The sequence below is a fragment of the Macaca mulatta genome, chromosome 13, assembly GCF_049350105.2.
Source record: "Macaca mulatta isolate MMU2019108-1 chromosome 13, T2T-MMU8v2.0, whole genome shotgun sequence".
Lineage (NCBI taxonomy): Eukaryota > Metazoa > Chordata > Mammalia > Primates > Cercopithecidae > Macaca > Macaca mulatta.
In genome coordinates, this window is record NC_133418.1 from 18,441,210 (window position 1) to 18,458,980 (window position 17,771).

A 17,771-nucleotide genomic window follows, 5' to 3' on the forward strand; every position below is an offset into this window, starting at 1 on the left:
GCTGCTAGGATTGTGGCTCTGTTTTGAATTTGCTAGCCAGGCTATGGCTTTCCAGTCAGGTATTTCTTGTTTTGTTCATGCTGTTGCTGTCCTTGGGCTGTGTGAATTTCCCTCCACTGCCCAGCCAGATTTCCTTTCCGGTGGACGGGCTTAGTGTCTCATCCGGCAGCCCTGTTTCCTAGTGACCTGGGCCGAATGTCTCATCTGGCAGCCCCGTTTCCTGGTGACCTGGGCCGAGTGTCTCATCCAGCAGCCCTGTTTCCTGGTGATCTGGGCCGAGTGTCTCATCCAGCAGCCCTGTTTCCTGGTGATCTGGGCGGAGTGTCTCATCCGGCAGCCCTGTTTCCTAATGACCTGGGCCGAGTGTCTCATCCAGCAGCCCTGTTTCCTGGTGACCTGGGCCGAGTGTCTCATCCGGCAGCCCTGTTTCCTGGTGATCTGGGCCCCGTGTCTCATCTGGCAGCCCTGTTTCCTGGTGATCTGGGCCGAGTGTCTCATCTGGTAGCCCTGTTTCCTGGTGATCTGGGCCGAGTGTCTCATCTGGCAGCCCTGTTTCCTGGTGATCTGGGCCGAGTGTCTCATCTGGCAGCCCTGTTTCCTGGTGATCTGGGCTGAGTGCCTCCATGAGAACTTGCACCCATCTTCTCCAGGAGTGCATCTTTTCACAGCAAGCAAAACATTTTCATCACTTTTCTAGTGGGAGAGGCACTAGTTCTTTTCTGGGCATCAGGAGACCTGAGTTTGTTCTGGTTCAAGCAACAGCTGGTGAGTTACCAAAGACAAGTCGCATCTGGTCCCTAGTCCTTTGCTTTATAAGTAGAATCACAGTCCGAGTGGACATCACTGCCCTGGTCTCTATGCGGGGCTGAGTGTTGTGGGGATGATGGCTAAGTGTCAGGGTGCATTTCCACCACTAGGGGATTACAGGCCAGCCAAAGACACAGGAGGAAAGCTAACAGCCCCGGGCAGGTACACAGAACCAGAGGAGTTTGGAAGGGTGGTTCCAAGCTCCTTGGTGTGATTGATGTGATCACAATAAACATTTTATCTCTAAGTCTTTGGCCATTGGATCAAGAGAAGAGAGAGCTGGTGTTGAGTTGTAGTGAGAGGTGCGTGGTTCGTGTGCCTGCTGAGCCTGGCTTGGACTCAATTCCATTGAGTCCCATTCCATTTTACCTTCTGTTTCCACCTTTTTCATCCTCTTGCTTGTTTCTCCGGGAAAAAATTGAAACAAATTCCTTTCAAAAACTTTACAAAAGCCATGGATGCTTATTGAAAATAGTTCAAATGATATGGAAGACAGAAAGATAGTGAGTGTTTTTCTGTTGTGTGTTTGGATGAATGTGTCTTTGGGGTAGTCATTATTAACACTGGGTGTATTTCCTTCCAGATCTTTTCCAGTGTACCTACAAATATATATGTACACTTTGTAAAACACAAAATAGTACCTGATAAACACTGAGTCCCCCTACTCCCACTGCGCAGTCTACATGGACATCCTTTCATGGTGATACGATGAGACCTGATCGACTCCTTTTGTTCGCTGGACTGCTAGGTACTAATAGCTACAGACAACTCGCCTTCAGTGGACGTTTGCCATGTGACAGGGTCTGTGCTCCAGGCAGACTACATGAAGTGGATCTTAAGGCTTTTTACAACAATGCTATGGGTGAACGCAGTAATTGTTAACATTTTGCAAATGATAGGATTGCAGTAGAGAGAAGCAAAGCTGCTTGCTCAAACTCATGGCACGATTCCCAACAGAGAGAGAGAACACTTTTAAAACAATTGTTGTTATAGTCAGGTGATTTATGATCATTTGAAGAAATAGTGCATTCAGTGAATACATTTCAGGGTCTGGTAGAGTCTGGGAGCTGTTCCTGAAAATGCACTGGGCTAGAGGTAAGGGAGCGGTCCATTGGCCCTGGGCCCCTAGTGCAAGGAGGGAGGTGCCGGGGAGAGGGGGCATGGAGAGGAGGTCTCTGAACAAACCTTGCAACGTCCATTTCTGCTGAGTCTGGTTCGAGGTGTGGCTCTTGACATGTACACTTTTCAGAGATACTTGGTTTCGATTTTTATCATGGTTCACCTGAGCAGCAATGGTTTCGAACTGCCTGGAGATGTGGTCTGGCAGGCCAGTGCTATGCCCATCCTTCCCGCTCCTGCAGGAGGGGAGTCATCCTGGGACTAGAGGGCTGCGCCTGTAATCAGCTATCTCATAATAAGTGGATTTGATGCTGGTTTCGCTAGGTCAGGAAATTTCCCATTTGGAAGGAAAACTGATACTTGTTTTTGGGTTTTGCTGAGGAGCCACAGGGTTTAGAACAGAGACTGGAAGTTTGTTGAGACACACGTGAGTGCACTCAAACATCTTCCATGAAACATGGAAATAAACAGTGTTCCAGAGAGGTTCCTGGCTTTGGGATATAAATATTTCTGTAACAGAATGGCACTGGATGTCTGCTGTATTTTTTTCTCTGCTATTTTGGCAAGTTTTATTTGGGTGTGTGTCTCCTGTACAGAAGGTATGACATCAGTTTTTGCCACCAAGTATTTACAGCCGTTGGTTACCTCCTATGTGGGTCACTTTTGTGCCGTGGTTTCTTTGAGGAAATTGTAGGTCTCCTACCCAAAGCACATTGCCCATTTCAAGGTGCTCCTGGTTTCTGAACACCTGTGGCAGTGCCTTCCATGTGGGTGAAGCCCGCCGAGAAAGTACCCCCCCCTCCAGGAGGTGGGGACTGGTGATTGCCTGAGTGAGGAGGCCAGGGATGAGCCCTGGACTAGAACTTGTGACCGGCTGCTTTTCCTTCCCCTCATCTCCCTCCTATTTTTCTACCACCCCCACTTTTTAAAAATTTCTTATAAAAAATTAAGCAAGTATTTTGGTTTCCTTTATTCGCTATTCCTTGCTAATCGTATGCAGAATGAGCCTGGGAAAGTGGAAAGGAAAGTTGTACTTAGCTTCAGATGATCCTACCAGCCCCGCATTGAGGGGCTTCCGCCAGGTGGCATTGTCAAGTGGCGTTGTGGAGGTCCTCCTTTCAGTCCTCAGCGTTAACCAGCAGAGGCAGGTGGCACTTATTCCTGGTTAATGTTGAGGAAGTTGAGCTCAAAGTGGCTAAGAGAACTTCCCAAAGTCACATAGGAAGTAGCAGAGTAGAACCAAACACAGATTGTCTCTGAATCAGGCAGGTCATCGGATTCCAAAATGGGCTCTTAATTTTTGGAGGTCAAAAAGCTGAACAGACAACGCTATTTCTTTTTTCTTCTACTTCTTCTTTTTTTTTTTTTTTTTTTTTTTGAGCTAGGATTTCGCTATGCTGCCTAGGCTGGTCTAGGCTCAAGCTGTCCTCCTGCCTTAGCGTTCTGAGTACTGGGCTTACAGGTTTGTGTCACCACACCCAACAGAACAGACATTTGTTTAAAGAAGACATACAAATGGCCAAAAAATATGTGAGAAAAATGCTCAGTATCACTTATAATCAGAGAAATGCAAATCAAAACCACAGTGAGGTATCATCTCACCTGTCAGGATGAGTATTACCAAAAAGACAAAAAATAACAAGTGCCGGTGAGGATATGGAGACAAGGGAGCTCTTACACACTCTAGGGGGGTGTACACTAGAGCAGCTGGCTGGGCGCGGGGCGCACGGTGACATCCCAGCACTTTGGGAGGCGGAGGCGGGCAGATCACCTGAGGTCAGGAGTTTGAAACCAGCCTGGCCAACATGGTGAAACCCCATCTCTACTAAAAACACAAAAATTAACTGGGAGCGGTGGATCACACCTGTAATCCCAGCACTGTTGGGCGGCTGAGGTGGGTGGGTCACTTGAGGCCAGGAGTTCAAGACCAGCCTGGCCAATGTGGTGAAACCCCATCTCTACTAAAAAATACAAAAATTTGCCAGGTGCAGTGGCGGGTGCCCGTAATCCCAGCTACTCAGGTGGCTGAGGCATGAGAACCACTGGAACCCGGGAGGCAGATGCTACAGTGTGCAAGCCGAGATTACACTACTATACTCCAGCCTGGGCAACAGTGAGACTCTGTCTCGAAGGGAAAAAAGAGAAAGAGTAAGAGTAAGCTAAGGCACCCACTATGGCAAACAGTATGGAGGCTCCTCAGAAAACTGCAAATGAAATTACAGTGTGATCCAGCAGTCCCATTACAGTGTAGATACCCAAAGAAAAGGAAATCAGTGTCGGAGGGGCATCCACACCTCCGTTTCCTACAGCACTGTTCACCATAGCCAAGATATGGAATCAGCCTCGGTGTCCAACAGCAGATGATGGATAGAGAAAATGTGGTCTTTATACACAGTAGCATACTATTCAGCCATAACACAGGATGAAGTCCTGTTATTCTCAGCAACGTGGATGGAACTGGAAGATATTATGAAATAAACCAGGGACAGAAAGTTACACAGCACATGTTCTCTTATGTGGAAGGCAAAAAAGAGTGGATCTCATGGAAGTTGAAAGTAGACAGAGGATCCTAGAGGGTGAGAAGGGTGGGGGAAGAGGGAGATAGGGAGAAATTTGTTAAAGGATACAAAATTATAGCTGGATAGGAATAAGTTCTAGTGTTCTATAACATAGGATGACTATAGTTAACAAGAATATATAGTTTCAGACTGGGAGCGGTGGCTCATGCCTGTAATCCTAGCACTTTGGGAGGCTGAGGTGGGTGGATCACCTGAGGTCAGGAGTTTGAGACAAGCCTGGCCAACGTGGTGAAACCCCGTCTCTACTAAAAATACAAAAATTAGCTGGGCATAGTGGTGAGTGCCTGTGTAATCCCAGCTACCAGGGAGGCCGAGGCAGGAGAATAGCTTGAACCTGGGAAGCAGATGTTGCAGTGAGCTGTGATCACAGCACTGCCCTGTAGCCTGGGCAACAGAGGAAGACTGTCTCAAAAAAAAAAAAATATATATATATATATAGTTCCAGATAACTGGAGGAAGGGTATTGAACGTTACCAACACAAAGAAATGATAAATGTTTCAGATGGTGGATATGCTAATTATGCTGATCACCTACAATACATGTATTATAACATCACCATGTGTACTACATACATATGTACAGTACGCAATTATGTGTCAATTAAAAAAGAAAAAACTGAACTTAGATTGGAATGGCTATGAAGTAGCTAGCTTTTTCATATTTTTTATATAGACCTTAGGCATTTATTTTAAGTAAACTACCCTTGGCTTCAGGAAATGTTTAGTATTTGAATTTTAGCCTTGCATTTTATAATACAGAGAAGTAAAACTGTAGGCTTGCCTTAGATACAGTCACAGGGATTTGCCGTGATGACCTTTTTATGTAATAAGGGGGAATATACCTTAATTAATAGGCATACATGCTCAGTTTTCTCCCTCGTACACATTTTTAGTTGTTGTCCCGGCATTGTGATACTTATGTAAACAGTATGACATATCTTAGGTAGGAATCAGAATTTTAAGGTAAGAATACTTAAAGTTATGTATTTTTCAAACTTCCAAACTGGATATTTTACATGTCCATTATATAACTGTAATTAAATTATCAAAAAGACAATACCTGTCTTTAATATGGGTGATGCTCTAGCTTTGCTTTTCTTTTCTTTTCTTTTTTTTTTTTTTTTTGAGACAGGGTCTCACTTTCTCCCAGGCTGGAGTGTAGTGGTGCGATCATGGCTCACTGCAGCCTCAGCCTCATAGGCTTGAGAGATCCTCCCACCTCAGCCTCCCAAGTAGCTGGGACCACAGGTGTACAACACCATGCCCAGCTAATGTTTAAAATTTTTTGCAGAGACAGGGCCTCCCTCTGTTGCTCAGGCTGGTCTGGGATTCCTGGATTCAAGTGATTCTCCTGCTTCATCCTCCCAAAGTGCTGTGATTACAGGCATGTGCCACTGCCTGGCCCCATATAAGTGGGATGATGACTTGAGCCTAGGAGTTCCACACCAGCCTGGGTAACATGGCACAAGACCCTGTCTCTACAAAAACTAAAAAAATTAACTGGTCATGGTGGCACCTGCCTGTGGTCCCAGCTACTCCAGGAGGCTGAGGCGGGAGGATAACTTGAGCCCAGGAGTCAAGGCTGCAGTGAGCTCTGATCTTGTCATTGCATTCCAGCCTGGGTGACAGAGTGAGACCTTGTCTCTTAAAAAAAGTTACTGGCTACCTGATTATTCATAGGAAAAAAACCTGAACTCTGCTCTAAACCTCATACCTCGTACAAAAATTAACTCAAAATGGATCATGGACTAAAATGTAAAATGCAAAATAAAGATGAAAAGAGGAGCTAGAGACTGGGAGAAACTATTTGCAAACCACATGTGTGATAAAGGACTCATATCTATAATATATAAAGAACTATCAAAATTCAGCAGTGAAACCGAATCATCTAGTTTGAAAATGAATAAAAGACCTGAAGAGACATTTCAGATAACATATAAGCACATGAAAAGCTGTTCAACATCATGAGCAATCAGAAAAATGCACACTAAAGCCACGTCACTATACACCTATCAGAATGCCTAAAATAAAAAGTAGTAACAAGACCAATGCTGCTGAGGACGCAGGGAAATGGGATCACTCACACTTGGCTGGTGGGAATGGAAGACGGTACAGCCATTCTGGAAAACAGCTTGACAGTTTCTTAAAAAACTCAATGTGCAATTGCCATAGGAGGCAGCACTCACATTCATGGGCAGTTATCCCAGAGAAATGAAGACTTATGTTGACACAAAAGCCTATATGTATCTGTTCATAGCAGCATTATTTATAAAGGCTAGAAACTGGAAACAACCTGGAGACTGCTCAGCAGGTGAATGGTTAAACAAACTGGTGCACCCAGGCCCCAGATACCACTCTGCAGTAGTTAATGACATCCGTGTTCATCAGTCTTTCAAACTAGAAACCACCATTATGTTTACTCCCCTTTTTTCCATCCTGGGTCTGAGTGGATTTCATTTTGCATTTCTTTCCAATGCATTTTCCCTCTGTCCTTTCTGCTTGCGCCTCATGCCTCATTTGAACCGTTGTAAGAGCCACCGAATTGTTTCTCTGACTCATCATGGAATCCTTTCTACACTTCATGCCCCGCATTGCCATTGGAGCAATATTTCCAAAACATGAACAAACTAACTTAAAAGAAATATCCCAGGTAGCCTTCCAAATAAGTATAAGCTTTCTGTTAGAAGTTTGACTTCATGTCTATAGGGAACCCCAGGACTGTAGAGAGACGGATTTGCTGTCTGCATTTTAAGATCAGGCAGAAATCCCTGGAGGGGCCCATGTGGAATAGTGGCACAAATACCAGTTCTAGAATCAGAAGCCCTCATATCCTGGTTCTAACACTAGCTGGATGTTCTTGGGAAAGTTTTGATTTCATAACCTCAGAAACTCAATTTCTTAAGAAATGGAGATGGGAAAACATACTCAAGGGATCACACAAGGCTACTGGGAGGAGCCGATGAGGGGCATGGTGAACATGCTGTGTAATCCGTGAAGTACGTCGTATGTGTAAGAAGTGGAACTGTGTGGATAACGGTTCTGGAATCATTGTATGAAAACAATGGAAAGCACATTCGTAGTTCTGCCTGATGATACCACTGGGCACCTGTGTTGTACGTGACTGCAACATGGGTGAGGCCCGGGTCAGTACAGCTCACAGTTTGGTTTTCATGCAGTTAGAAAGGCCCGAGAGGACCCTTCCCCCCACCAGCTGTAGGAAGGAGGAGGCTGTCTCCTGCCTCTATTTGGTGGGATTGTCTGTGGCTCCTTAGGGACAGGAATGCAGGGAGTGGGGGAAGAAAGGCAGCCTGACTGCTAACTAGTCACCCTTCCCCCAGGAAGGAGTGGAGGGGTCATTTCGTGGTAACTTGCCAAGTCTTTCTTAACCCATCTGCTCTTTGAAATGACGAGCATGACAAGTAAAAGACCCGTTAGAGACAGATGGGCTGTGTGTCCCGTGCGTTTATGGCTTTGTGGCCTCAGAGCTGCCAGAACTCGATAGCTTTCTGGGGAACGGTGGGTCAGCCAAGGGGCTGAAAATAGTAAGAGGAAGAAAATTCTCCCTCACTGCTCTGGTCTGGGAGTGATTACTGAGGAGAGCGGCATGGAGGGCCCAGCCGTGGGGTCCCTCTCAAACACACCCTCACCGCAGTGGGAATGCGGGTCTCAACCTCCCTAGGCCTCCGTGATTTTCGTCTGTCACATACTCACCTCCAGCAGGGACGTCTATGGTGATGAGATGAGGGAGCATCCTAGCACATGTGGCACTTAGTAGGCTTGTGGTGAGTGGACGCTGGCGTCAGTGGGACAGGAGACTGGGAGCTGCATGTGGACGCACTCACGTGCTGGTTGCATGAGTGGACAGAGGAGAGAGGGACGCTGTGCCGTTCTCCTTTTGGTCTGTCACCCCCGCTGTTGTGAACAGAATCCGTGAGTGTATTCTGTTGCCCCAGTCAACTTGGTAGGCTGATTGCTCAATTTTTTGCTTCCACTTTTGATTTCTTAAGAATGGGAAAAGGAATACTTCAGTTACTTTTCTGGTTGATGGCATACATTCCTTGATATCACCTTAATGCTTTTTAATTTCTATGTATTTTGGATGCTGGAGCTTGCCTGACATCTGTGTTTTTATGCCTCACCCTCGTGCATAACTGTTGGCCACACCAGGACCAGAGAGAAGTGACCAGACCGATTGGTAGCAGGGCTAGGACTGGAATTCTCCAGCCTTTTGATGCCCAGCAGGCTCTGTTTTCTGTATTGCACTGCTCTTCCCTATTTCGACCCCTGTTAGGACAGTGGATGTGAAATGTAGCTGGGCGCTTTTGGGGGTGTGCTAGGAGTGTGGCAGATGCCTCAAACTGGCATTTTCCCCTGATTCTGAATTCTCGTGGCTCAGAGTCAATCTCTAGGCTACTGACCGGGAAGATACAGGAAGTTGTTTTGTATGACAAACTATGCCAGGGCATTTTTTTCACCCGGCAATTTATTTGGTTTGGACTGGAATAAATCTCTGATATTGGTTTCTTTGCCAATATTATTAGGGAGTGGAGCAACTTAGTCCGATTCATAGTGCTTAGAATCTCAGTGAGTGTGTGTTGAACGGAGCGGAAGTGTGAGAGCATCTTGGACAGTGGTTTGCAAACCTAGCTGCATCTGGGGGGCTGTGAAAAACACATGCGTGCTTCCTCCAGACCAGTTGAAATAGAATCTGCAGGAATGGAGCCTGGGCAGCTCTAGTGCGGTTAAAAACCCCCAGGTGGTTCTGATATACCCTAAAGGTTGAGTAAAGGTTGAGATCCACTGATCCACAGTGAATTGGAGTCCGGGATCATAGACATGCCTTACGCTTTCACCAGCTTAGAATGGCTCTTGTGCTTTAGAACTGTGAAAAAGTGTTATGCAAACAAGTGTGGAAATAGCCTAAATGCCACATCCTGTTACTACCTGTCATGAAGTACATTGACCAGTTATTCACTCTATTCTGATCTCTACCCATTCCACCTTTTCTTCATGGAACAATAATTTGACAGTTGGTTATGCAGAAGCATTGTAAGTCCAGTTTGATTGGCAGGAAACGATTTTGGGTATGAAGTACTCTTTAGGCATTTATTGAACTCTTGTTTGTACCACCGCTGTGCTGGACAGTTTATAAATATTACTTCTTCAAACAAGGCCTATGGAGTCAGGCTGCCTGGGTTTTGCTAACTAGCTGTGTCATTTGGGACAAGTTTTTAAGCATATATAAACCTGACTTTCATCTATGAAATGGGATGACAAGGGGTCATTATCATCTCACAGGATCGTGCAAATGTGTGTGTAAAGTGCTTAGTTTGGTGCCTAACACATAGTAACTACTCAGTAAAGTTATTATTACACCATCATCATCATATTTAAATGTAAATATTAAGAGCTGATAAATTTGTAAAAGGTACTATACCTTTACCCCTTGAACCAAAGACTACTTTAGTTTTAAGCGGTTGGGTGAATTTATCACTTAAATATTGGCCTCTTGAATACCTTGAATTTCAATTGAACGTAGCCAGAGGATTTCATAATTGGACCGTTGCCTCTGGAAGTTGGAGTTTTGTTTGTTTGTTTGGTTTCACTTCCTACACTAAGCATGGGGCTGTACGCACCTTTATGGTGACTTCTGGTACTGGGGAATCAAAGCTTCATTCGCTTCTTTGGAGGAGATGATCTTATGCTATATGAAGCACTCAGACTTTGTTAACTGTGTACCATCCAGACAAGAGCAGGTGCTTCCCATGGCAGCCTGTCCTTTTCTTAGCTCTCTCATCAATCTAGCCTGTTCCTTCTATTCCTCTTTATACTAGAACTTCTCTTTGAACAAGGAATGTTGTTTTGTCACTACTAGGTCCCCAGCAATTAGTAATGCCTAGCACATACTAGGTGCTTCCTGAATGTTAATAGGTGATAATCTAGCAGAACACAAGATAAATCCGCAGGTTGAGATTTAAGCTGAGTGGTACGAGCGCTGCATTAGCAAACTTATTAAATCAATTTTGTTAATACAAGTTTAACATATCTTAATAACTGACTTAGTTCAGGAGTCATTTACTGAGTGTCTTCTAGGGCAGACATTGGGGACAGAAAGGTAATAATATATGATCCCTGCCTCATGCGCAGGAAGTCTAGTGTGATGGACAGACACGTGCCAATGGCTGCCATGGAATATGGTGAGCATTAAGATAAAGGGGCACCCTGTGTGCCCTTGGAGCATAGAGCAGGGCTTGTGTTCTGGGAACATGGGCTCCATGTGAAAACACAATTTAAATTTTTTTTTTTTTTTTTTTTTTTGAGATAGAGTCTTGCTCTGTGGTCCAGGCTGGAGTACAGTGGTGTGATCTCGGCTCACTGCAACGTGCTCCCCCGAGGTTCAAGCGATTCTCGTGCCTCAGCCTCCCGAGTAGCTGGGATAACAGGTGTGCACCATCATGCCCGGCTAATTTTTGCATTTATAGTAGAGATGGAGTTTCACCGTGCTGGCCGGGTTGGTCTTGGACTCCTGACATCAGGTGATCCTCCCGCCTCGGCCTTCCAAAGTTCTGGGATTATAGGCATGTAAGTATTCATCCTTTTAAATATCTGCGGGTAGCACTTAACTTTAAAAGGGTACTATTTAAACTATTGAATGACTTTAGTATGGATTGAATGACTTTGCTCGGGCCTCGTTTTTAATTTCCTTCATTAGAGAAAAAAAAAAAAATGCAGGTTGAATATCCCTCATTCAAACTGCTTGGAACCAGAAGTGTCTCAGATTTTTTACATTTTTGGATTTTTGAATATTTGTATTATACTTGCTGGTTGAGCCTCCTGAATTCAAAAATCGAGTCTGAGCTGTTCCAATGAACATTTCGTTGAGCGTCACGTCGGCACTCAAAAGTTGTGGATTTTGGAGTTTCTGGTTAGGGAGACTCATCCTGTATGGGTGCTGGATTGTCGCAGGAGTTCCGGACCAGAGGTTGGGTGACTAGGGTTTGGTTTTCACTTTGTTACTAAACAGGTTGTTTTCTTCCATATGCTCAGCTTTAGATCCCCCGGTTGTCAAAGAAGGGAATGGGCCATCTCATGTTTAAGGCCTCTGTTAGTTCTGACTTGGAGACACCTGGCTTCAGTTCATCTTCCTTAGGAGTGGACAAAGAATATGGGAATTTTGAAATTGTTAGTCAACATCTACAGGGTCGTTGCAGCCTGGTTTTGGGTAAAGGTCATCTTTAGTGAGCCCAGGGAGAAACAGTGGTTTAGCTGTCAGCTGAGAGGGGTAAGTGGTCCTATTAATTTTCCTCTGTGGTAGTGGAAGCATTGTTTAGGGTCACAGCGTCAGTGGAGCTGGCTGGAAAGAGGAGGGGAACTCACTCTTACAGGTTATATTGAATGTGTTTTCAGTCACTAAATGCTTTTTATGATATGTTTTTCAGGATTTACGTGTTGTATGATTTCTCTGTGTTAAGCACAGGAAATTTAACATCAGCAAAAAAGAATGCTCTTTTTTTTTTTTTTTTTTTTTTTTTTTTTGAGGAGGAGGAGTCTCGCTTTGTCGCCCAGGCTGGAGTGCAGTGGCCGGATCTCAGCTCGCTGCAAGCTCCGCCTCCCGGGTCTACGCCATTCTCCTGCCTCAGCCTCCCGAGTAGCTGGGACTACAGGCGCCCACCACCTCGCCCGGCTAGTTTCCTGCACCTTTAGTAGAGACGGGGTTTCACCATATCAGCCAGGATGAAGAATGCTCTTTTTTTCTTTTTTTTTTTTTTTTGAGATGGGGTTTCCCTCTTGTCATCCAGTCTGGAGGGCAGTGGCGTGACCTCAGCTCACTGCTACCTCGGCCTCCTGAGTTCAAGCGATTTTCCTGCCTCAGCCTCCCGAGTAGCTGGGATTACAGGTGCCCGCCAGCATGCCCGGCTAATTTTTGTAGTTTTAGTACAGATGGGGCTTTGCCATATTGGCCAGGGTGTTCTTGAACTTCTGACCTCAGGTGATCCTCCTGCCTCGGCTTCCCAAATTGCTGGGATTACAGGCATGAGCTGCCATGCCTGGCCTTGAATGTTCTTTCTATGGGAATCTACAAAAGCCAGGTTTTGAGTCTAGTGGCAGAAAACCTCTTCTTCATTGTTGAGCTGTGCTGTGAGCTTGGAGGGCTTCAAGGCCAGCTGGAAAAGCTGTAGTATTTTATGTCAGTTGGCTGTCTTGGAGAACTTAATGAGCACTGGGCTGGAGTGATACTGTCAGAGTTCATGAGCGGTTTGAGGCTCTCAAAGCCTAGATACTGGGGTCGCCCAAATACATCGGCTGGACTCACTATTTCTCTCGGGAGTCGGGGGTTGGAAAATGCTGTGGTCTTAACTCTGCTCTTAATTTGATGGTGCTGTTATGAATGGTAAGAATGATTTCATACGTTTGCATTTTGCTTTGTAATTCACAGAGAATTTAAAAATCCATTATCTGATTTTATTCCCTCAGCAGTTCTGTGAAAAAGGCAGAGCAGTTTTCATATCTTCTGTTTTCCCGTGATTCTCTTGTGGCTCACAGAAGCTAAGAGCCTTCACCAAGGTCACAGGGTGAATGAGTCGCAGAGCTGGGAGTAGAGGCTCAGGCTTCTAGGGACCCTGTTTCTTCCTCGAATAGCTCGCTCCCGTGGCGCTATGCTCAGGTAACGGCACATGCTCGGTTTGGTCTTTTGTAAATCCCTGCCCCATTTCGGGGGAGGTTCTTGGGAGGCTTCTATTCATTTTGGAGCATTTAAGTATCTTGTCCTCTCTCCCTCTTCCCAGATGCATGAGCATTTCTGCAGGCCCCCAGGCTGGCCCTTGTGCGTGGGGGCGTCTCCTACCTCCACATTGCTTGCATGCCCTCTTCTGAAGGTGCTTTTCCCCGCATGGAACCCCCTCGTGCTGCCTCCACACTGCAGGCTGTTCGGTAAATGTTACTGACTGAGCATCGTTGTTTTCTAGAAACGGGACGGGGTACGGATGCCAAGTTCTTTTCTGTGTGAAGGCTGCGATTGTATCATCTTGCCTTCCTCGTGTGTGCTCCTTGAGGGTGTCGCTGTGCTGCGGTCATCTGTGTTCCCTAGGGTGCTTCCCTTGGAGTCCCGGCCATAGCAGACATGCAGTCAGTGTTCATGGCCTAAATGAGAGGAAGGCCAACAGAGCCATTAAATCTGGAAAAGGGAAAGGAATTTTTATTGAAGGCATGTGAAAAAGAAATCTTTTTAGAAAAGTTGACCTGTTTCTCAACTGGAGTTGAATTTCAGCTCAGAAAAGCAGCTGTGTGCCCAGAGGGCTTTGGGATTTCAGTTTGTGACAGATGAATTGAATTCGTTGTTGTATGAATGTATTATCCTTTTGTGGTTTTATTAGGCCTTTCTCCCAAATGGAATCGATTTTTCTATAAAAGTCACACTTCCTTTTTGAGAAGTGTAACACTAATTGTATGGGATGGTCTCCCAAAAGATGACCTGCCAGGAACCAAACACTGCCTGAGACTCACGGCCCCTGGTTTCTGCCTGTGCAGCTGCAGGGCAGAGAGGCACGCTCGAGCTGAAATCAAGACGCATGTCTGCATCTTCCCTTTCTTGACTGCTGTTTCGTCTCTGAGCTGGCCTGCCTTCAACGTCTAGGAGCTTGGTGGGTGTAGACACATTACGGTACGGAGGAGGGATATGATGTTACAACAGCCGGGAGACTCGCTGAAGTCTCTGTTCTCTTCCTGTCACTGCTCTGACTTTGTATAAGTCACATGTGTAGGGCTGTGCCCAGTGGCTTACACCTGTAATCCCAGCACTTTGGGAGGCCGACCTGGGAGGATCTCTTGAGCTCAGAGTTTGGAACCAGTCTGGGCAACATGGTGAAAGCCCATCCCTACAAAAAATAAAAATTAAAAAATTAGCCAGGTGTGGTGGCTCATGCCTGTAATCCCAGCTACTGGAGAGGCTGAGGTGTGAGAATCACTTGAGCCCGGGAAGTCGAGGCTGCAGTGAACCATCATCATGCCACTGCACTCCAGCCTGGTCAGAGCAAGACCTTGTCTCAAAACAAACAAAAGCAAACAAAAACCCATGTGTAATAGTGGCAGTAGTTAACTTTTGAAAGTTTGAAGAAAACTTCCTAAATCACCTGTGACCATGGACAACTTACTTAGCCTTTCTATGCCTCAGTTTCCTCATCTATGAAAAATGAGAGAATATGGTACTGATCTTGCAGGATTTCAATGAGAACTAAACGAGATCAAACTCAGAGCCTGGCACCTCGTGAGCCCACACTCAGTGTTATTATTTCAACATTTTAGAGGAAAATGAATGCTAATGGGTCATTATGGCTCAACATAGTCTATCACTGATGTTACTCATGGCATTGGAAGGAACGTGAATTCCATATAGATAGTGTGATGGAGAAAGTATTTTGGGCATTGGCAGTATTGATTCAAAGAACAAAGGACGTGTCTGTCCTGTGTGGAGAGCCGTTTCCGCTTGTTTCTTTAAATGCTATGGGAAAAGCAGTCGACCCTGTGCTCTCTGCCGGACAGCTTCAGTCTCCACGTATTGATTTGGCCAATTGTCGCTTGCTGTCATCATGGCAGCAGCAGTTGAAGGGACAGTTTGTCTTGATTTGCATTTTTGTGTGTTTGTGTTATTTATAGACAATTAAGACATGGAAGCCTGTTTATGGCAAGCTGGCAAATTCAGCAAAACTTGGAGAAACCTGTTAGCACAGTTTGCACGTGTGCGGGCACAGAGCAGCCAAATAAACACACACATTTTCCTGTATTTTAAAACTCTCTGGAAAAAAAAAAAAAAGACATTAAACCATTGCCCAGATGGCTTCTAGAGCTAGAGCTTTTTCCTTGAAGTACATGAGTATGGCTGTCAGACATCTGAAACCCGAAACCATCTTAAAACATCATTTTGATGCTACCCCCTATCCGCCTTTTTTTTCTGTTTGTAAGGGACAAGGATCCTGGAAGGGAAGTAACAGCTTACAAAGGCTTTTGTTACAACTAATCGTTCATGTTCTTTCTTTTGGTATCTTATTCTCTGTTTACATTTTTTTTTAATTTTTACATTTTTTGAGACAGATCCTTGCTCTGTCACCCAGGCTGGAGTGCAGTGGCATGATCTCAGCTCACTCCAACCTCTGCCTCCCAGGTTCAAGTGATTCTTGTGCCTCAGCTTCCTGAGTAACTGAGATTACAGGCATGTGCCACCACGTCCAGCTAATTTTTATGTTTTTAGTAGAGACAGGGTTTCACCGTTTTGGTCAAGCTGATCTTGAACTCCTGAACTCAGGTGATCTGCCTGCCTCAGTCTCCCAAAGAGCTGAGAGTACAGGTGTGAGCCACGGCGCCCGGCCGCTGTTTCCATTTTGTAACGCTAGCGTCACCCCAGTGTAGGGTGGCTAGGGGTATTCTTCTTTCCTGTTTCCTGGTGTATTTTCCTCTACAGTATTGATCACTCTTTAACATACTTTTTGGTTGTCTGTCTCTACCTACAAAATTGTATGTTCCCTGTTATATCACCAGTGATTGCCACGTAGATAGTTAGTCAATATTTGTTGAATGAATGAATGAATGAATGAATGGGCTGAAAGAACCTTATTCTTCTTTCTTCTGTCACTTCCCACCAAATGCTTTTGGAAAACGCTATGTGAACAGGGATCGTAATCAGGAGAGGTTACACACATGGCTGTGGGATAGCCCATCATCCTCTGATACTTGTCTGGAAGGAGGTGGAGTACTTGAGTAGAAATGATACAAGATAACTTCTTCAGAAAATCAGCCAAGTGTCACAGCTTTTCACACAGGCGTGTGATATTTGTGTATGTGTGTATGAAGAGCTGTCGTGGCCTGGAATCACTGGCCTTTAGATCCCTTGTACAGATGGAAAAGTAAAGTCGGAGGCCCAGGAATGCTGTAGGCCACCGAGGTAGAGTCCCTGTCTGCCCTTCTCAGTGCCCAATCACTTCTCACTGCATTCCCCTCTTTACTGCTAAAGTCACATTCCCTGACTCTGAATGTGTAACCACGAGGGAGAAAATGTACTCCAGGCTCACAATTTGTGGAGAAAAAGCCCAGCAGCTGAAAATAATGTTCACAAAGTTTGTACCTAGAAAAAGTGGCCATTTCTATCATGTCTTTGAATTTCCTTGTTTCTTATACATTTTATAAACAAGACAGTAGAAGGAGATTCGGGAACAGCAACTTTAGAACAAGGGGGAAAAAATCGAACCTAGAGCGGTCCAGTTTCTGTTTTCTTCTCAGTTTAGGGCTGAGGCAATTTAGCTTCCTGTCTAAGGGACTACTCAAATCTGATTAGAAGCCATTGTGGGCTGGTAATTATCTGTAATTTTAGGAAGACAGATGCAGCACCAACTCTGTTCTCTAATAGCAGGCTTATTATTTTTAAATTTGCATGGCAGGAGAAGCAGATGGCGAGGTGGGATAAGCGTTCTGATGCTTGGTCATTGATAGCTTTTTACTTCCACGTATCACATGGGGATTTGTGACCCGGGAAGCCCGCTGAGAACTGATGATTGTCTGTCCCCTAATCAGCTGGGTTCTTTTTCATCCTGAGCTCAGAAAGATTGCTCCTACTGCAGCCAGGGAAGACAGGTTGTTGACTGGTTAGAAATCATGGCAGGTTATTTTCTCCACCCGCAGTTCGCAGTTGGAAAGCAGAGCTATCAAAAAGTGGTCTTCTCTATTGTATTTCAAATCTGGGTGTTTAAAAAATTATGTAAGTAAATTAAGCATTTCTTTAACGGTAGTTGTGTGTGTTCTTTGAAGGGGTGGCCTGCCCCTCCACACCTGTGGGTGTTTCTCGTTAGGTGGAACGAGAGACTTGAGAAAAGAAATAAGACACAGAGACAAAGTATAGAGAAAGAAAAGCGGGGGCCCAGGGGACCGGCGCTCAGCTTACAGAGGACCCACGCCGGCACCGGTCTCTGAGTTCCCTTAGTATTTATTGATAATTATCTTTACCATCTTAAAGATAAGGGAGTGGCAGGACAATAGGATCATTGTAGGGAGGAAATCGGCAGTAAGACATATGAACAAAAATCTCTGTGACATGAATAAGTTTAAAGGAAAATGCTGTGCCTTGAGATGCATATGCAAACATCTCCATAAACCTTTTAGCATTATTGTTTCAGTCTATCACATGGGAAGAAACCTTGGACAATACCTAGCTTTCCTAGGCAGAGGTCCCTGCGACGTTTGGCCGTGTAGGTGTCCCTGGGTAGTTGAAATTAAGAGAAT

The 17,771-nt window shown here is 45.2% G+C and overlaps 1 protein-coding gene across 1 annotated transcript in view; it reads left to right on the forward strand.

Moving 5' to 3' along the window:
- The first annotated feature begins 13,162 nt into the window (after window positions 1–13,162).
- The window catches only part of LOC106995493 (SH3 domain and tetratricopeptide repeat-containing protein 1-like), a 28,267-nt gene continuing 23,658 nt past the window's right edge, over window positions 13,163–17,771 (forward strand). Inside the window, 2 exon segments of the mRNA XM_077958758.1 lie at window positions 13,163–13,170; window positions 13,292–13,329. Coding sequence (XP_077814884.1) covers window positions 13,163–13,170; window positions 13,292–13,329 — 46 coding nt within the window.